Genomic DNA, 17,298 nt, shown 5'->3' with positions numbered 1-17,298 from the left:
GACTCGCCAAAGCGGCTTTCCTCTGCACCTCAATTAACACAACTTCGCATCTGCAAACAACAACATCCTAAAACTTCTTGGCAAAGTATTTTCTTCAGCTGTGTTAATAGGTTTTATCAACCACCTTGATGTCTGGTTAGGTTTTGATTATTGAAACTCAAGAATGACTACAAAGGTGGCAGGGGAAAAAAAACTATATTTTTTACTGAGAATTTCCCCAGCTATAAACTTTTAAGGCCGTCTGAGGAAGCTATAGAGCTGAGGCACAAAGTAATCCTTGTAGTGCCCGTCGATGAAGCCTTTCCCGCTGTTGTGCACAAACCAGCAGGGAACATCCGTTCCAAACACTCTGTCCGTCCGGTAATCCTTCTGCAGACCCCTGCAAGAGAGCGTGAGCAAGGTTAGGAAACAGACCAGGGCGGGGCCAGCCTGCGTGTCCGGAAAAGACACACACGCTCTCCCTCTCTCTATTCTGCCCCCTTCTAGCACCATCTCTAGGCTTCCCAGTTGGCTTGGTGTAAAGAATCCACCTGCCAATGCAGGCGATACCTGAGACTCAGGTTCCATCCCTCAGTCGGCAAGATCCCAAGGAAATGGTAACCCACTCCAATATCCCTGCCTGGAAAATTCCATGGACAGAGGAGCCTGTCTGGCTACATCCATGAGGTCCAAGGAGTCACACACGCCTGAGTGCACATGCAACACTGTATCTGCTAACACCCCTCCCCTCTCCATTTCCCTGAGTCATAGGAAATAACAGTCTGAGACTTGGTTTAGAAGGACAGAGAATAAGCAGGGTGTCCTTAGAAATTCAAATAACCTGTATAGAGATTGACCAATATAGTCCCAGGAAGGTAAGGAGTGCAAATTCACTTTCTTTTTTTCTTGTTTTTCACCTTCTACTTTGGCAGAGGGGAGGCCCAAGGATTCAGGGCCAGTCCTCTTTCTGGTCATGGGGCACGCAAAGGGCAAGGAAGCAGCGAGAACTGGCTGGCGGCTGTGTTCTCAAGGTCAGCTAGGGCTGGTATAGTCTCCAGATTAGCTCACAGCAAGGAAGAAGCTGCCAGATTCAGCAAATAAGAACAGAGGATGTCGGGACTTCCCTCGCACCCTAACACAGGGGGCACAGTTTCTGTCCCTGGTGAGGGAATTAAGACCCCACGTGCTGTGGGGCATGGCCAAAAGAAAAAAAAAGGGGGATAAATAAAAACAGGATGCCAGTTAAATTTGAACTTCAGATAAACACAACTAGTGGGCTTACTTCTTCTATTTTGCCCTGTGAGTCCAATCCTCACAGGAGCCCCTTCTGTTCCCGTCTTACCCATCTGAGACCTACCTGGTGACAACCAGCTTTTGTCCCTTCACCTCCATGCTTGCCTCTGGCTTCTCAGGGTCCTTTCCCGGTCGCTCGTTGAAGACATGGATCTTTGGCTCATTCATGAACTGGCCTATGAGACAAGGTCGAGATGTTTGTTTAATGCAACTCAAGGGGTGACAAAAGGGCAAGCTGGTCACGTGATCCGAGCTGCATTTGGGTCCCTCTCAGACTTTCTGGGATAGAAAGATGTGTTGAGAGGAAAAAGATTCAGATGGAAAGGTGTGGGTCCTTCCTGAGGGCAGAGCCATGCTGCAAACCTTGCGGTCATTAGACAATGAGGCTGATCAGCTGGACCCTACGTAAATGCGAATGCCCTGAAGGTCAGCACCTGACAGCACTGCTCAAACCGAAAAACCAAAGTTGGTTCATGATGCTATTTGTTGTTCAGTTGCTCAGTCGTGTCTGACTCTTTGTGACCCCATGGACTGCAGCACGCCAGGCCTCCCTGTCCCTCATCATCTCCTGGAGTTTGCTCATGTCCATGGAGCCGCTGATGTCCTCCAACCATCTCCTCTGTCGCCCCCTTCTCCTCTTGCCCTCAGTCCTTCCCAGCATCAGGGTCTTTTCCAATAAGTCAGCTCACATCAGGTGGCCAAAGTATTGATGCTAGTGTACACTTAAATTGCCATAGATCTTTACAAAGTAGGGAAGGTTTACGTGGACACCCTGTTCATTATCACAGACTTCCTAAGCCAGTTCACTTCTCTTCAGTGAAAAAAAAAATCTTCAGCATAAAATTTAAAGTGTGTTCATCCGGTCTCTTTATCTGCCCAGTTGGTGATGAAAGCCCAGCCCTGGGAAAACCTTGTCTGGAGCAGCAAACAGTCCTGGCTCTAGCATGACTGAGTCACCCTGCACTGCTTTGTTAGAGGAATCTTGTGTTTTATTCTCTGTATCTTATGATGTTTGATATCTTAAACACTCCATCTACCCCTCCCTGGGAAAGCCAAATATGAAAGATAGCAAAGGACTCAGCCAGGAGCCCAGCTGGAATCTTCAAATGAACCAAGCCAGAGCCAGGCCTCTTCTCTCTGGCCTGTGAGACCCAGAGGCATCATTCCTGAGCCGGCTACCATGCAAGGAAAGACATCCTGTAACCTAACGCCTGCTGCAATTACCAAGCCAACCAACCCCACACCACCTGCTCTGTCTTGTCTCTGCCACAGAGTAAAGGTTCTAGCCTAGACCTTGTTTCTGCTTCTGGTTCCTGACCCAAATCTGGCTTTCTCCCCATGGCCCTGCATGGCAAGATGCACTTCATGTTTCTATGGAAACTGTGAACAGTGACAAATATTACACTCTGTCAATGACACTGAACTCTCTGTGTCACTCAGGCACTTTCATAAATTAAGACCCAGGTGCAGAGTGTGGGTCCTCCTGAAGCCTCCACTCCATCCTGTCACTTTTCCACATTCTAACCAAACATTCTAACCTTGAGGCAAAGTTGCTCAAGACTGGGTGGCCAGTCCCACACCAGCCAGATGGTCCAGGGACACTTTACCTATCAGCCCATGCACATTAGGAGAAAACTTGTTTGTAGGCGGGATGTAGATTCCCAAAAAGTCGACATTGATTGGGTGCTTCTTCCAAACGCGATGAAGTAAAACAGAGAAGAATATCTCTTTATCCAGGGTGATAGTCACAGTTTTCTCTTTCTTCACAGAAACAAGCACCCTAGTGGGAAGGCAGAAAGGAATTAATGACACAACATTGTAAAACAATTATCCTCCAATTCCTGGTTCCATCCTGGGTCGGGAAGATCCCTGGAAAAGGAAATGGCCACCCACTCCAGTATTCTTGCCTGGAGAATTCCATGGACAGAGGACCCTTGTGGGCTATAGTCCATGCAGTCGCCTGAATGAGACACCTGCCAGGTGTAGAGAAAAAATAGGTCTACTGAAGCTCCTGCGTGAGCTAGATTGCCAGCTAGAGGTAAAGAGTCAGACGCAACTGAGCTACTTTCACCTCACTCAAAAATTATAAAAGAGGAATGAATGTTTCTAGAACTGACTTGCTTTATTTTTTATTGTTTTTTTTTTTAAACACTAATTTAATATATATTTGGCTGCACTGGGTCTTAGTTACAGCTTGCAGGATCTGAGATCTCCATTGCAGTATATGGAATCTCTTAGTTGCAGCATGTAGCCTCTAGCTCCCCGACCAGGGATCGAACTCACGGCCCCTGCACTGGAAGTGTGAAGTCCCTAGAACTGACTCACTTAGCAAATCATTCCTCTCCCACCCCGAACATGACTTCACCCTGCCCAGTACAAACCTCCCCACCCTACCCCAGTTTTCTAAGAGCTTTAAAATGTTTTCATCACAGAATGTTGATGTATCTCCTAGCACTGGAATTCTGTCAGTGTATACATTTCTGTATCAACAATGAACAGATACTCATGAGAAGATATTATTCATAAGACAACGTCCCAGGGTTTCTGAGCACGCCCTGACACAGCTGCCTGGCTTTCAGCTGACGGCTTCATTCACTTGTCCAACGCGTCCTTACTGAGTCCCTACTGTACGCCGGGTGCTAGGATATGCTGAGACGCACCGTGACCAAAACACACAAACTCTACTGCCAAGAGCAGGGCAAGGAAGGAACACAATCTTTTCTGAACCTCGACTTCCTCACATTTAAAATGAGGATTTTGAGTTCTCTGTGTCACGGACGTCTGGGTTGGTTGATGGGATCATGGGTCGAGGTCGCATCTGAGTCCGGATGTAACAGTACTTGCCTCTGATTGAGCACGTGGGCCGTGTCAGACCAGGACAAGACGGATGTCCGGGACCCCCCGGTAAGGGAGATGGTCTCCGTGCTGATTTCTACCTTCACATCTTCACGCTGGAAATAAAATCCCAGTTTCCCAAAATAGGTGCTGAGTTTTTTATTCTTGGGCTTCTTGGCACCAACGAGCTGTCCATTGACCAAAATCCCTGCAGGGAAAGAAACAAGTTTTTTTTTGTCCCATGTGCTATTTTTTTTTTTTTTTTTGGCACATGTGGGCACGATAACTCAAACTTATAAAACACGACAATATGGGAAATTATTGTTTTATTTTGCTTCAGGATTTACACATCATTTTTTCCTTTGTAATTTTCATTTTATAATTTTTTATGGTTTAAATGAATTATATCACAAGTTCTGCTAGTTTATACTCAGAGTACTGTATCTATAATAGTTCAAACAAGAATATATTTATAATTAATTTCTTACTATTAGAGCTTGAAGAATATAGCTTGAAAAATATGCTGTGCTGTACTCAGTCATGTCCAACTCTCTGCAACCCTATGGACTATAGCACTCCAGGATCCTCTGTCCGTGGAATTCTCCAGGCAAGAATACTGGAGTGGGTTGCCATTTCCTCCTCCAGGGGATCTCCCTGACCCAGGGATCAAACCCAAGTCTCCTGCATTGGCAGGCGGGTTCTTTACCACTGCACCCCCTAGGAAGTCCTATATATAATATATAAAACACTTTTATTAAGGTGGGAAAGAAAGAAATCCAGATAAAAACAATAGCAAAGAATGACTGTGACCTAGTAGTCGAATTCAAATATAGTATATTTTTATCTTACCTAATTCTGGATCAGAAACAAGGTTGAGGATTTTTCCAGGTTCTGAGTCAATATTGAAACAAATATTCTTTTGGCTCTTTGGTAGGTAGATGATGAAGTGTGGGTCATTTTCAACTGGAAAATATACAAAGAAAATGAAACTAAGCAAAATCATAGAAAAGAAGATTATTTTGAACAGTATTTTATTGCCGAACATCTTCAATTTCACAAGAACAAATGTTTATTGGGCTCCTATTATATGCCAGGTACTCTTCTAGGCACCAGGGACCCAGGGTCCAAGCACTGTCCCCTCTTCATGGAGCTGCCATCAAGTTCTAGGTTATTGTACAGAGTGGATACTCATTCTGTAGCCACGCCATATGTTCTTGGCTAGAGAGAAAAATGAATAAGGGGGACTTTCCTGGTGATCCAGTGACTAAGACTCTGCCCTCCCAATGCAGGGGACCTGGGTTTTATCCTTGGTCAGGAAACTAGATTCCACTTGCTGCAGCTAAGACCCTGTACAGCCAAATAAATAAATAATAAATAAAATATTTAAAAAAGAAAGACATAAGGAAGAAGAAACACAAGCGCACACACACACACACTATACACATACTACATATGCACTACATATACATATGCATAGCAGAAGGAGGTGGCAGAGGACGAGATGGTTAGATAGCATCACCGACTCAACAGACATGAATTTGAGCAAACTCCAGGAGAGAGTGAAGGACAGAGGATCCTGGCAGGCTATAGTCCATAGGGTCACAAAGAGTTGGACATGATTTAGCAACTGAACAACAACATATATGTGTATACAGTGAATGTTTATATAGACAAAGTACCTGTATCTAACACGCTGCATAAAAATAAAAAAGACATATTACCTGTTGGCTTACAAATTAGTATCGATCAATTCCAAGAGCAATCAAGGATCAAACTGTTCCCAAGAAAGTACTCTTTTGTTACTAGACACCATTATTTTGGCTGATCTTTTTTGTTTGTTTGTTTAACCATTCAACAAATATTTAGTGAGAAAAAAACAAATTATGTGCAAAGCTTTGAATTAGGCAGTGTTTGGTGTAGCTATAAAAGTCATGGTCCCTACCTTCAAGATAGGAGCAATTTAATGGCATGACAAAGATTCTGTCTTTGAATAAACTCAGCTTTCCCTGAACTCTTCAAGTTCAACCTAAAATTCAGGACCTCTGTGTTCATCTCTGCATTGTCCAATTTTAGCAAAAATCCTACTCAGGAGGTTTAGCTAGAATCCTCCACCCTCCATATCTGATCACCTTTGTATCTTAATCAGGTTCCTCCCCCGCCCCGGCCCCCCACTAGGTGAGGTCTGATCCCTCAGCCTACCTTCAGCAAGAATCCTGTTGAAGTGAAGTGAAAGTTGCTCAGTCGTGTCTGACTCTTTGCAACCCCGTGGACTATACAGTCCATAGAATTCTCTAGGCCAGAATACTAGAGTGGGTAGCCTTTCCCTTCTCCAGGTTATCTTCTCAACCCAGGGATCGAACCAAGGTCTCCCGCATTGCAGGCAGATTCTTTACCAGCTGAGCCACAAGGGAAGCCCAAGAATACTGGAGTGGGTAGCCTATCCCTTCTCTAGCAGATCTTCCTGACCCAGGAAATTGAACCGGGGTCTCCTGCATTGCAGGCAGATTCTTTACCAACTGAGCTATCAGGGAAGCCCTGTTAGGTCAGTTTAACCGGACCCCCTTTACCCACTGATGCTTCCTCTTAGTAATCTTCCATCCACTGACCCTGTTTTTGTCTATAAACGCCCAGTTTCCCATGGTGTGTTCAGAATGAGTCCAATCTCTGTACCCCACTGCAATACCCCAATGTAGTCGTACCTACATCCCCTTGAATAAAATCTTCCTTACTGTGCCTTCACAGATGTCATGACTAATCTTTTTCCTTTAACAGAATATCCTTTTTTCTTTCATGAAGGCAGACCCAAGCACTCATATGAGATGGAATAAAGTAAACGATAGACAAATGACCAAAGCACAACGCTCTGGGAATGAAGATGAAAGGAGGATCAATTCCACTCAGGCAAGTGGAGAAGGACCTTATGAAAGGGTGAGCGGAGACTTCCCTGGTGGGTGAGTGGTTGAGAGTCTGCACTTCCACTGCAGCGGGCATGGGTTTGATCCCTGGTTGGTGGCAGGGGGCAAGGGATACTAAGATCCTGCATACCATGGTGTGGCCAAAAAGAGAAAACAATTGAAAGAGTTGGCTTTTGAATGAAGCCTTGAAGGTAGGAGAAGACTGGTAGGTAAAAGACACGAGAGAGAGAGAGATTCTATCCTTGAGTGGACAGAATGGGTAAAGGTATGGAGGGAGGGAGAGAAGTTGAAGATTTGTCTGGATAGTAACTCAAGGTACCTGGAGAATGGGTTTTTGATAAGACCAAGAATGTAGGTCTTAGAGAACATGGACCACCCTGCTACAGAACAGACCTTTATTCTGTCGGGGAACTTTTAAAGGTTTTAGAGAATAAATGTAATATGATTTGACCCCATTTTAGTGGGTTGGCCCAAAAGTTCATTTAGGTTTTTTGTACGACATTACAGGAAAACCCAAACGAACTTTTTGGCCGACCCAATGTTACAATTACTGGTCTCAGTATGAATTAAGTATCAGAAAGTACACACAGGAAGACCATTTAGTAGCTAAGAGAGCAGTCATTAGAGCAAGAAATGTTAAATGCAGGAACTAGCATGGTGACTTGGTTTGGGGAGGGATGGGGAGAGAAATTCAAGAGACATCTGGTGGAAGCCACAGTATCTGGTGACCGGGTCGAGAGGAGTAATTTCACACTGTCAGGCTTTGAGCCTCAGAACTGGAGGGACTGAAGAGAAAGACCTGAATTAGGAGCTGCAGTGGTTGTGTTCTCCAGAATAAAATCAAAAGAGCAGGGTACCGTCCAGTGCAAGGTTGCTGTTTTCCAGATACTGTCACTAAGCTCTCTGCAAACATTAACTAAGTCTCACTGCAGTTCTGCAGAGGACCAGTGACTTGCCCAAGGTCACATCACAGAGTTAGTAAGTGGCACAGCCATGACTTAAAGTCGCACTGTCTGATTACAAACTGATTCTCCCAACCATCCTGATGTGCTCCTTCAAGTGTGTGTGGGAGCAAGACATGCAGGGTCAACTCAAGCAGAGCACAAACAGAGTCTTGGCCTGCTCTGCACTCCTCACACCATCAAGCCCATGCTCTGTCATCAGTAAATACTTGGTTAATTGATTTTGTGTAGGAGCTGGGCACAAGAGGGCCTCATTAAAACACAGAACCAAGGTCTCTAGCTCTAGATTTTTAAACACTGAGCAAAACTAGGATTTTCAAATACACTGTTAAAACCAAGCAAGCAAATTAACAAATAGTCCTGCAAATAATGTGATGATAATGCAGTTTTACAGGCTCCTCAGGTGGCTTCCAGTGGTCATGTATGAGTGTGAGAGTTGGACTATAAAGAAAGCTGAGTGCCGAAGAATTGATGCTTTTGAACTGTGGTGTTGGAGAAGACTCTTGAGAGTCCCTTGGACTGCAAGGAGATCCAACCAATCCATCCTAAAGGAGATCAGTCCTGAGTGTTCATTGAAAGAACTGATGCTGAAGCTGAAACTCCAGTACTTTGGCCACCTCATGCAAAGAGTTGACTCATTTGAAAGGACCCTGATGCTGGGAAAGATTGAGGGCAGGAGGAGAAGGGGACGACAGAGGATGAGATGGTTGGATGGCATCACCGACTCAATGGACATGAGTTTGGGTGGACTCCGGGAGTTGGTGATGGACAGGGAGGCCTGGCATGCTGTGGTCCATGTGGTCACAAAGAGTTGGACATGACTGAGCAACTGAACTGAACAGGTGGCTCAGTGGTAAAGAATGTGCCTGCCAATGGAGGAGAGGCAGGAGATGCAGGTTCCATCCCACAGTCAAGAAGATCCCCTGGAGAGGGAAATAGCAACCCACTCCAGTATTCTTGCCTGGGAAATCCCATAGACAGAGGAGCCTGGTGGGTTATACTACATGGGGTTGCAAACAGTGGGACACGATTTAGCCACTAAACAATAACAACAGTGCAATTCTACAGGAAATAACATTCAAATATTTTTGATCCTAAGATGGATAGCTTCACCTGTTTATTGAGTGACTATTACATGCTAGCTCTTTAAAGATGGTTTCACATTTCATCAACAACCCAGTCATGTATAGAATCATGATGCCTGTTTTCACAATAAAGGACATGAAGTGTTGACTGTTAAGTAATGCAAGTTCACGTGAGTGTCGTGAACAATCTCCAAAGAGAATGTCCTTTCCACGGATACCCGTTGGCCCTCCCCACATGAGAGGTGCATCTCTTCCATCCCAGAGCGTTTATCCTCTTACCTCTCATCACATGTGGTGGAGGGGTTGACTCAAGCACCTGAGCACTGACAGCAGGCATTGGGACCTTTGGCGCTGGCGAAGGGTTGACCCACGATGGGACTGAATTTGGGGTCACTTTGCTGCCATGATACAGGGCACCTGCGTGGAGAAAACTGTATCCATTCATTTCTGGGGTTACTTTTCCATAGAAGCTGCTTATAATTTTAAGAACTGGATTTATGCAGACCAACGCCAGCGGTTCTCAGCTAGATTTTTCTAGAATTATTTTTATTTCTGGGTCCTCTCTCTTTCAGCTCCATGTGTCATCATGAATGAAATTTGTTGTAACTATTTAAAGAAGGTGAGGATTTTTTAATGTTGATTTAAATAATGTGTGAGGGGAGTACACAGATTTTCAGAATTTCTTTGGAGGACAAGTGAGCAAACATGTTCGAAGATGGCAGCGATGAACTGTCACCGAAGTCAACTGGCAGGAGGGTCACCTGGATTGGGTGGAGGACACCCAATTGAAGGACACAGGATTGGGACGAGGAGACGGGCTAGCGATGGAGAGAGGAGGGGATGGAGGACTTTGTTGCAGGATAAGAAAACCGACCGAAATACTTCTTCTCCAGGTAGGGAGACTCACCTGAACAGCAGGAATGGTCCTGCGGAGGGGAGTCTGCTAGCATGCGTTCATCCCCGGCCTCATTCTCAATCACCATCGCCGTGAGGGGGGTCACTATGTGGTGATCCAGAGACATCTGCAGGATCATCTTTGTAATTTCCCTTTTCACAGCAGCTGTAGGAGCCAGGCTCCTATGTTCGGGAAACAGAGACATTGGATAGCATCACAAGACCGAATTCCGATACTTCTGGGGTCAACCAGGACTCTGGGGGCCACGAGGGAAAACAGAACGAGCTGGCTTCGTGAAGCTTAGTGCTTTACCTGGTTATGTACCCTGAAGGAAGGAATTTTTTTTATTTCTTCTTTTATTTTTTAATTGGTGAAAAATTGCTTTACTATGCTGTGTTTGTTACTGCGTACAGCAATGAGAATCAGTCATAATGATATTAATATATATATATCCCCTCCCTTTTGAGCCTCTCTCTTGGAACTTTTTAAACAGATTATGATTATTATTTTCTTTTTAATGAAGTACAGTTGATTTACATTGTTATTTTCTTTTTTTTGATGGATCTGAAATTTATTTTTATGAATGTTCCTCATTAAATTAGCAATAACAACAAAAATATATGTTTTTTGTTGTCCTTAGGAGAGTCTTTTTTTTTTTTTTTTGAGTTTTCTGGAAATTAGTCATTTTTACTCTTTTTTAATGTACTTTTTAACTGGAGTATAATTGCTTTACAATGTTGTGTTAATTTCTGCTGTACAGGAAAGTGACTCAGTTACACATACATATATACACACATATATATACATTTACATTCTTTTTTAAAGTATTCTTTTCCATGATGGTTTATTATAGGATACTGAATATAGTTCTCTGTGCCAGACAGTAGGCCCTTGTTGTTTATACATTCTACATGGAACAGGTTACATTTGCTAGCCCCCACCTCCCAAACTCCTCCTCCGTTCCCCACCCCACTCAATCCCCCTTGGTGACCACACATCCAGACTATTTTTCAGAGCAGTTTCATACTCACAGTGAAACTGAGCAGAACGTAGAGATTTTATATCTACTCCCTGCCCCTCCCCCACGTGATAGCCTCCCCCTTCTCAGCGTCTCCCATGAGAAGTGGTACACGTGTCAAATCAATACATCTACATCTACACGTCATCATCACCCAAAGTCCACAGCCGACATCAGGGGTCATGCTTGTGCTGTACATTCAGTGGGCTTGGACCAATGTATCACAACAGGTATCCATCATTACAGTGTCAAGCAGAGTAGTTTCACGGTCCTAACCCCCACCCCCCATGCATCCTTCCTGCTCCCCAAGTGCTGGCAACCACTGATTTGTTTAAGGGATTGTTTTTTTTTTTTTTTAAATCAATGTTTAACTTCAGCACCAATTTGCTATATCCCTTTAAATTACCCAGTTGCCTTTCTAAAGGGGAGGAGACATTGCTCACTCACTCTAAAGCCACAGTTTACAATCTTGTGTCTGTTTTATAATCTTATTGACATCACGGATTTTTTGAGTATAGTTATACCTCTATATTTCATTTTTCCCAAATTCATTCAGACCAGTCTGCTCCCCCTCCCCAAGAATCTGATCAAATAGGTGGAGGGGCTGAGGAGCAGTCACTTCCCTCACCAAAGACCGACCCCAACCCCACCCCATAATCCTGATGGTGGTCAAAGAAACATACATTGCTCTAGAAACATAGTTTTTGTATTGGAGCATTTAAACACCAGTCAGCTGAGAAGCCAGAGATGAAACAGTATCTATAGGAAGTCCTTAGGTGATATCAGAATTGCAATAACCTTAAATTTCTCTTTGGACATTTAACTATTTTCAGGAGTGAATGCAAATGAATTCATGATACCCACTGCAATGAGATGGATGAACCTCACAGACATCATATGGAGTGCAAGAAGCCAGAAACAAAAGAATACAGTTTGTATCACTGTAAGAAATTTTGTCATAGACAACTAATAGTGACAGATGTCAGAAGAGTGACTCCTACTCAAGGCAAGAGGTACGTGTTGAGTGTGAAGAAGAATGAAGGAGATTCAGAGATGAAAGAAGTGCTCTGAAACTGGATCCAGTACTGATGACATGGGTGACATAGTTAAAATTCATTAAACTGTACATTTAAAATGAATGCACATCACATCCATCAAGAAAAAAGAGAGTGAACCCCGCTTTAGTTAAAAGTGCTTGCATGCATGCATGCCAAATTACTTCAGTCATGTCTGATTCTTTGTGACTCTACGGACTGTAGCCTGCCAGGCTCCTCTGTCCGTGGGACTCTCCAGGCAAAAATACTGGAGTGGGTTGCCAACCCAGAGATCAAACCCACGTCTCTTATGTCTCCTGCATTTGCACGTGAGTTCCCTACAACTAGTGCCATCCGGGAAGCCCCAAAAGTGCTTGAAACCAGTGGAAATGAATACTCCAAACCCTGAAATAATTTGCTGCCTTTCTTGGTTCCAAACTCTTTTTTGTCTGTGACGTCAAGTAACCTCGGCTAACCTTTTGCAAATCCCTGTGGCATATGGTCTTCTTACCGTTCAGCTAAAAGTTGGTTGATGGTCAGATAGGCCCACAATTTCCTGGTGAAATCAGGATCTGCATGCTTGTCCTTGGATAGAAAATCCTCCAAGCCATCCATCTCAGCCAGGGTTTCCAAGACTAACTCTGCGTTGGCCTAGACGATGGAAGGACACCAGGGGAATGGAACTGTAGTTAAACAATTCACATTTCCTAAAGGACATACTGTGAGTGAGTCAGGGTAGCAGGCAACTTGCAGGGGGATGCAAAATGATCCAAAAGAACACACAAGAGGAAGTAAGTGCCAACCTCTGGGGTCTGGGCTTGGGTTTCAGAAGAAAAAGGTAAGGATTTACACCATAGTTGGGAAGATGGCACAGGTGTTCTCAGGAAGTTCCTTTTCACTTTTTGCTTTTATTCTACCTAAGTGATTCTTGGAATTCTGCTATCAGCCTGTTAATATACAAGATGTACCCAGGAGATAATTAATATTTTTAGAATTAGCAGACAAGCAAAAGTACCGAAGTTGCCGTGATAATGCTCTGTAACTGCCCCAATTTCTTAGGGTCCACTTTTCCAGCCACCACAATCTCTGAGCCTCCAAAATAGTTATGGAAACTGTTCTGAGTGACGTCTGTGACTGACGTTTGGGGATAGTTAAACTGAACATTCCGGAGCAAGGGAGTTGAGACCTGGTTGTAGAATTTCTACAATTCATTAAAAAAAAAAAAAGAAAAAAGACAGAGAAATCATTATTTTCACACCACATTACAAATCTGAAGCATTTTTCTCTGAGATTCTTCAAGTGCTTAGTATTCTTCCAAGATCTCTGTGGAAAGCTATGGAAAATTCTCATAGTTATTACATGATCTGAAATAGAGACGACCAGGGCTTGTGAAGAAGATTACTCTTGGTTCAAGGGCCCAGCACTTTTTCTTTCTGTTATGACGAGCATGAAAAGCTCATGGACACTCATAATAAGATAAGTCATCTGGGTGGACATCCCTAAATTAGAACCTGTCTCTTACCTGTCCCCAGGTTTATATACAGTACCTTCTATTGATACATGGTACTTGGTACCAACAGAGGGTAGAGTAAAATACATTCCTCCTCTCCTTAATCTTTTTTTGGTCCATTTAGTCAAAATAAACAAGTGATGCATACATATCCTTTATATTTAAGGAAACAAACAGGCTATAGTTGGCTTTGTGTTGCATTATAAAACGTTGATTTCCAAGATGCCAATATACTTTTCCTTTTTTTAAAAAAAATTTTCTTGGCATGTAGGTTAGTTGCCCAACCTAGGGATTGAACTTGCACCCCTTTCATTGAAAGTACAGTCTTAACCCCTGGACTACCAGGGAAGTCCCAATGCCAATGTACTTTCAAGGAAGAACAGTTCTCTTGACAAGTAGCAGGACTGGAGAGATTCAAGAAACTTTGATGGTGCTTCCCAAGACGTGTTCAGGGACTAGGGACCTTGGTACCCATCAACTGCCTCTCATCTCACTGTTACAGCAGATATACAAGTCGGGGTGGGGTGCATGAGAAAGGAACTAACACAGCTGAAATAATGACAATTTTTACTTGAATTCAGCCATCTTCTTTTAGGCATCAGATATTGCTAGCTGAATGATTTCGAGTGAACAATGACCAAAAAAGGAACAGAAAACAAAGTCACCTTGAGTTGGACAGAAGTGTCCTGGTTTCCGTAAATCCTTTGTGCGATCCCACGGTTGTCATTGGAGAGTCTCTTCAAAAAGTCATAGTCCACATCAAATCCTATCCCCAAACTGAACAAGGAGATGTTGTCTTGTATGTTCTGCTTCACATTCTTCTGGATTTTTGACAGTTTCAGTTCACCTAAAGTTGATGTGGACAGGAAGGAAAGGAATGAGGAGGCAATGGCACAAAATTTTGGGAACATCCATGGAAGGCAGTTTGGCAAAATTCGTCCAAATTAAAAATGCACTTACGCTTCGACGTAGCTACATTGAGGAGATAAGACACTGCACTAGTATGTATCTATCAGCAATCCTCCTAGCATAGCCTCAAATTCAAATTCAAGTTTTCCCAGATTGTGGAGGTGAAGCTGAGGCATTCAGCATCCCCCTCCCAAACATCTAGAGGCTGTTTTAAGTGGGGTGAGTGTTTCAGGGTCAAACGAACTCTTCTTTTAGGAAGCATGGGTTTAAACTGGTTTAGTGCTGTCTGTATGCTCAGTTGTTAAGTTGCGTCCGACTCTTTGCAAACCCCCGGACTGCAGCCCGCCAGCCTCCTCTGTCCATGTGATTTCCCAGGCAAGAATACTAGAGTGGGTTTGCCATTTCCTGGTCCAGGGGATCTTCCCGACCCAGACATTGAACTTGTGTCTCTTGCATCTCCTGAATTGACAGGCGGATTCTATACCACTATGCCATTTGGGAAGCCCAAGCTGGTGTAGACACTCAGGCAAATGCCATTCGAGTTCCCATTTTAAGCCAATCACGTTCCCAAGAAACAACAGGAAAAATATGTATCACTAAAATGGAAGGGGTACTTACCTACTGTTGGATCCCCATCAGATACCAAGATGATCAGCGAGACAGAGTTGGGGTCCAACATTCCCAAGTTATTGGCTTCATTCAAAATAAAGATGGCCCGCAACAGGGCTTCGTTGATATTTGTGCCTGGGAAAGCCAGAGAATGTGCTGGTCTGTTATATACTCTGAGTTTCCACAGAAACAACCACCTCTTGCCTTGAGCCCAGGTTCATCTGTCTGGTGATGACTTACATGTAGTTCATTCAGTATCCAAATCATTCAACTGCTTTCCAAATTTTGCCCAGACTGGTCCAGATCCCCCAGTGGAGTAAAATATTCACTTTGTATTAATAGTGAACAGTTCCTTTAGAGATGAAGTAACGTTTTCAAAGCACCAGTCATTTTGTTAACCACCAATGTGAAGTTACTTATTCAGCCCTTGACATATTTGGATACTGTTCTGCAGACAATTATGTGTTATTCTATGTGTTTTTCCCCCTTTTTTAAATTGAAGTTTAGCTGACATACAATGTTGTGTTAATTTCTGCTGTACAGCAAAGTAATTCAGTTATACATATATATATAATATACATTCTTTTTGTGTTCTTTTCCATTATGGCTTATCACAGGATGTTGAAGATAGTTCCCTGTGCCATACAGTAGTAGGCCTTGTTGTTTATTCATTCTATAGATAACAGTTAGCATCTGTTAATGCCAAACTCGCAATCCATCCCTGCCCCACCCTGCTTCCCGTTGGCAATCACAAGTCTCTTCTGTATGTCTGAGTCCGTTTCTTAGATAAGTTCATTTATGTCATATTTTAGTGATATCACATAGTATTTGTCTTTCTCTTACTGTGTGAGTCATAGGAAAGCTAGTGTCACTTATTGACACCGTTTTCTGAGGACAGAATGGTTAAAAATGTGTGGGGGATGGGGTATGCATTATGCTTTCACCATGCACTTAGTATGCATTGTTTAATAATAAATGTATTATTAAGGCAAAGGCCACTGGGGTAAGGAATCATATTTCTCAACTGATTCTCATATTTCTCAGGACTCCACTGAATCCTGTGGGAGTTTCTCACTGGGCTTTAGGCTAAACCCACTCACCTCCACTGGGCTGGATTTTCTCAATGTAATTCTTGGCATCTGCAACCTGTGTTTTAGTAGCTGAGACTAAATCGTTTCTCCAGGTTCGAACATTGTGGTTGAAATCAACCACGGAGAAATGGTCTTCAGTTCGCAGGTCATCCAAAATGGTCTTCATTGCTTCCACCGTCTATTTCGAGAGAGAATGGAGAAGGGTCTTACTACATACTCTCTAAACCTAAGAAGAAATGAGGAAGCCCAATCATTCATCATTTTAAGCACTGGCTCGAGCTATGGTTCTCCCACAAACCTCATAAATCCGCCTCTGTCAACACAGATCTAACAGTCTTCTAGTCCGTCCGAAAATGTATTGTCTGCATTTTGATACTGAAAGTTTTACCGTCTTGTTTTGTCATGTGTGACCAGTCTCACCCGCCTGACTTTATACTGAGAATCCTGAGCCTCAGATGTCCCCTTTGTGGTGCCTGAAAATCAAATGTATTTCTCAAATCCCTCTACTCAGGCTTCTCACGCATTAATTCCTGCTTCTCATCTGCTTCCTCTTCAAACCACCACCACCTCCCTCTTCCTGTCTCAGCTGATGACCTGGAATCTTATTTCACTGAGAAATGGAAGTCATCAGAAGATTTCTACAACCCCTGTCACCATAAACCTCACCCCCTGCCAGGATCTGTGCCCATACACTTTTCCCTGATGTCTGGTAATGCAGAAGAACTAGGAGAAGCATTTCTGCCTAATGCAAATCCATCTGCTGGTGAGCTAGGTTGGGCTCTCTCTTATCTACTGAAAGGCGTGGCTCTGGCGTCTGTCCCCTGCCTCTCCTGCATCATACACTTCACTCTATTGGTACATCTCCGATTCTTAGCCATTCTTAGCCACTGGACCACCAGTGAAGCCCTCTGTAGACATCTTTGATTGTCATGACCAGGAGGGTGAGTTCCATGGCATCTAGTGAATAGATGTTGCTAAACATCCTACAATCTTCAGTGTGGTCCCCACGACACAGGATTCATCAGCCCTGAATGTCACAAGTGCCACTGCTGAGAACCTGGTGATAGGTAGGCAGGGCCAAGTCTTTTCCGTCTTTAGGATCCTAGAACAGTAGTGAACACTTGGGTGGTCATAAATGATTGTTGAATGAATGGAGAGTCATT

The 17,298-nt window shown here is 43.6% G+C and overlaps 1 protein-coding gene across 1 annotated transcript in view; it reads right to left on the bottom strand.

Moving 5' to 3' along the window:
- Positions 1–231: 231 nt before the first annotated feature.
- Positions 232–17,298, bottom strand: part of ITIH2 (inter-alpha-trypsin inhibitor heavy chain 2) — a 32,705-nt gene continuing 15,638 nt past the window's right edge. The window contains exons 11-22 of the mRNA XM_061125642.1: positions 16,145–16,313; positions 15,054–15,179; positions 14,192–14,373; positions 13,032–13,217; positions 12,528–12,667; positions 9,977–10,146; positions 9,349–9,486; positions 4,957–5,070; positions 4,117–4,315; positions 2,880–3,052; positions 1,337–1,448; positions 232–379 (exon numbers count right to left, since the gene is read on the bottom strand). Of these exons, the coding sequence (XP_060981625.1) occupies positions 232–379; positions 1,337–1,448; positions 2,880–3,052; positions 4,117–4,315; positions 4,957–5,070; positions 9,349–9,486; positions 9,977–10,146; positions 12,528–12,667; positions 13,032–13,217; positions 14,192–14,373; positions 15,054–15,179; positions 16,145–16,313 (1,857 nt within the window). The remainder of the gene's footprint in view (positions 380–1,336; positions 1,449–2,879; positions 3,053–4,116; positions 4,316–4,956; positions 5,071–9,348; positions 9,487–9,976; positions 10,147–12,527; positions 12,668–13,031; positions 13,218–14,191; positions 14,374–15,053; positions 15,180–16,144; positions 16,314–17,298) is intronic.

The sequence above is a fragment of the Dama dama genome, chromosome 23, assembly GCF_033118175.1.
Source record: "Dama dama isolate Ldn47 chromosome 23, ASM3311817v1, whole genome shotgun sequence".
Lineage (NCBI taxonomy): Eukaryota > Metazoa > Chordata > Mammalia > Artiodactyla > Cervidae > Dama > Dama dama.
The sequence above is the reverse complement of the archived record's forward strand: the minus strand, read 5'-3'. Positions and strand labels throughout refer to the sequence as shown.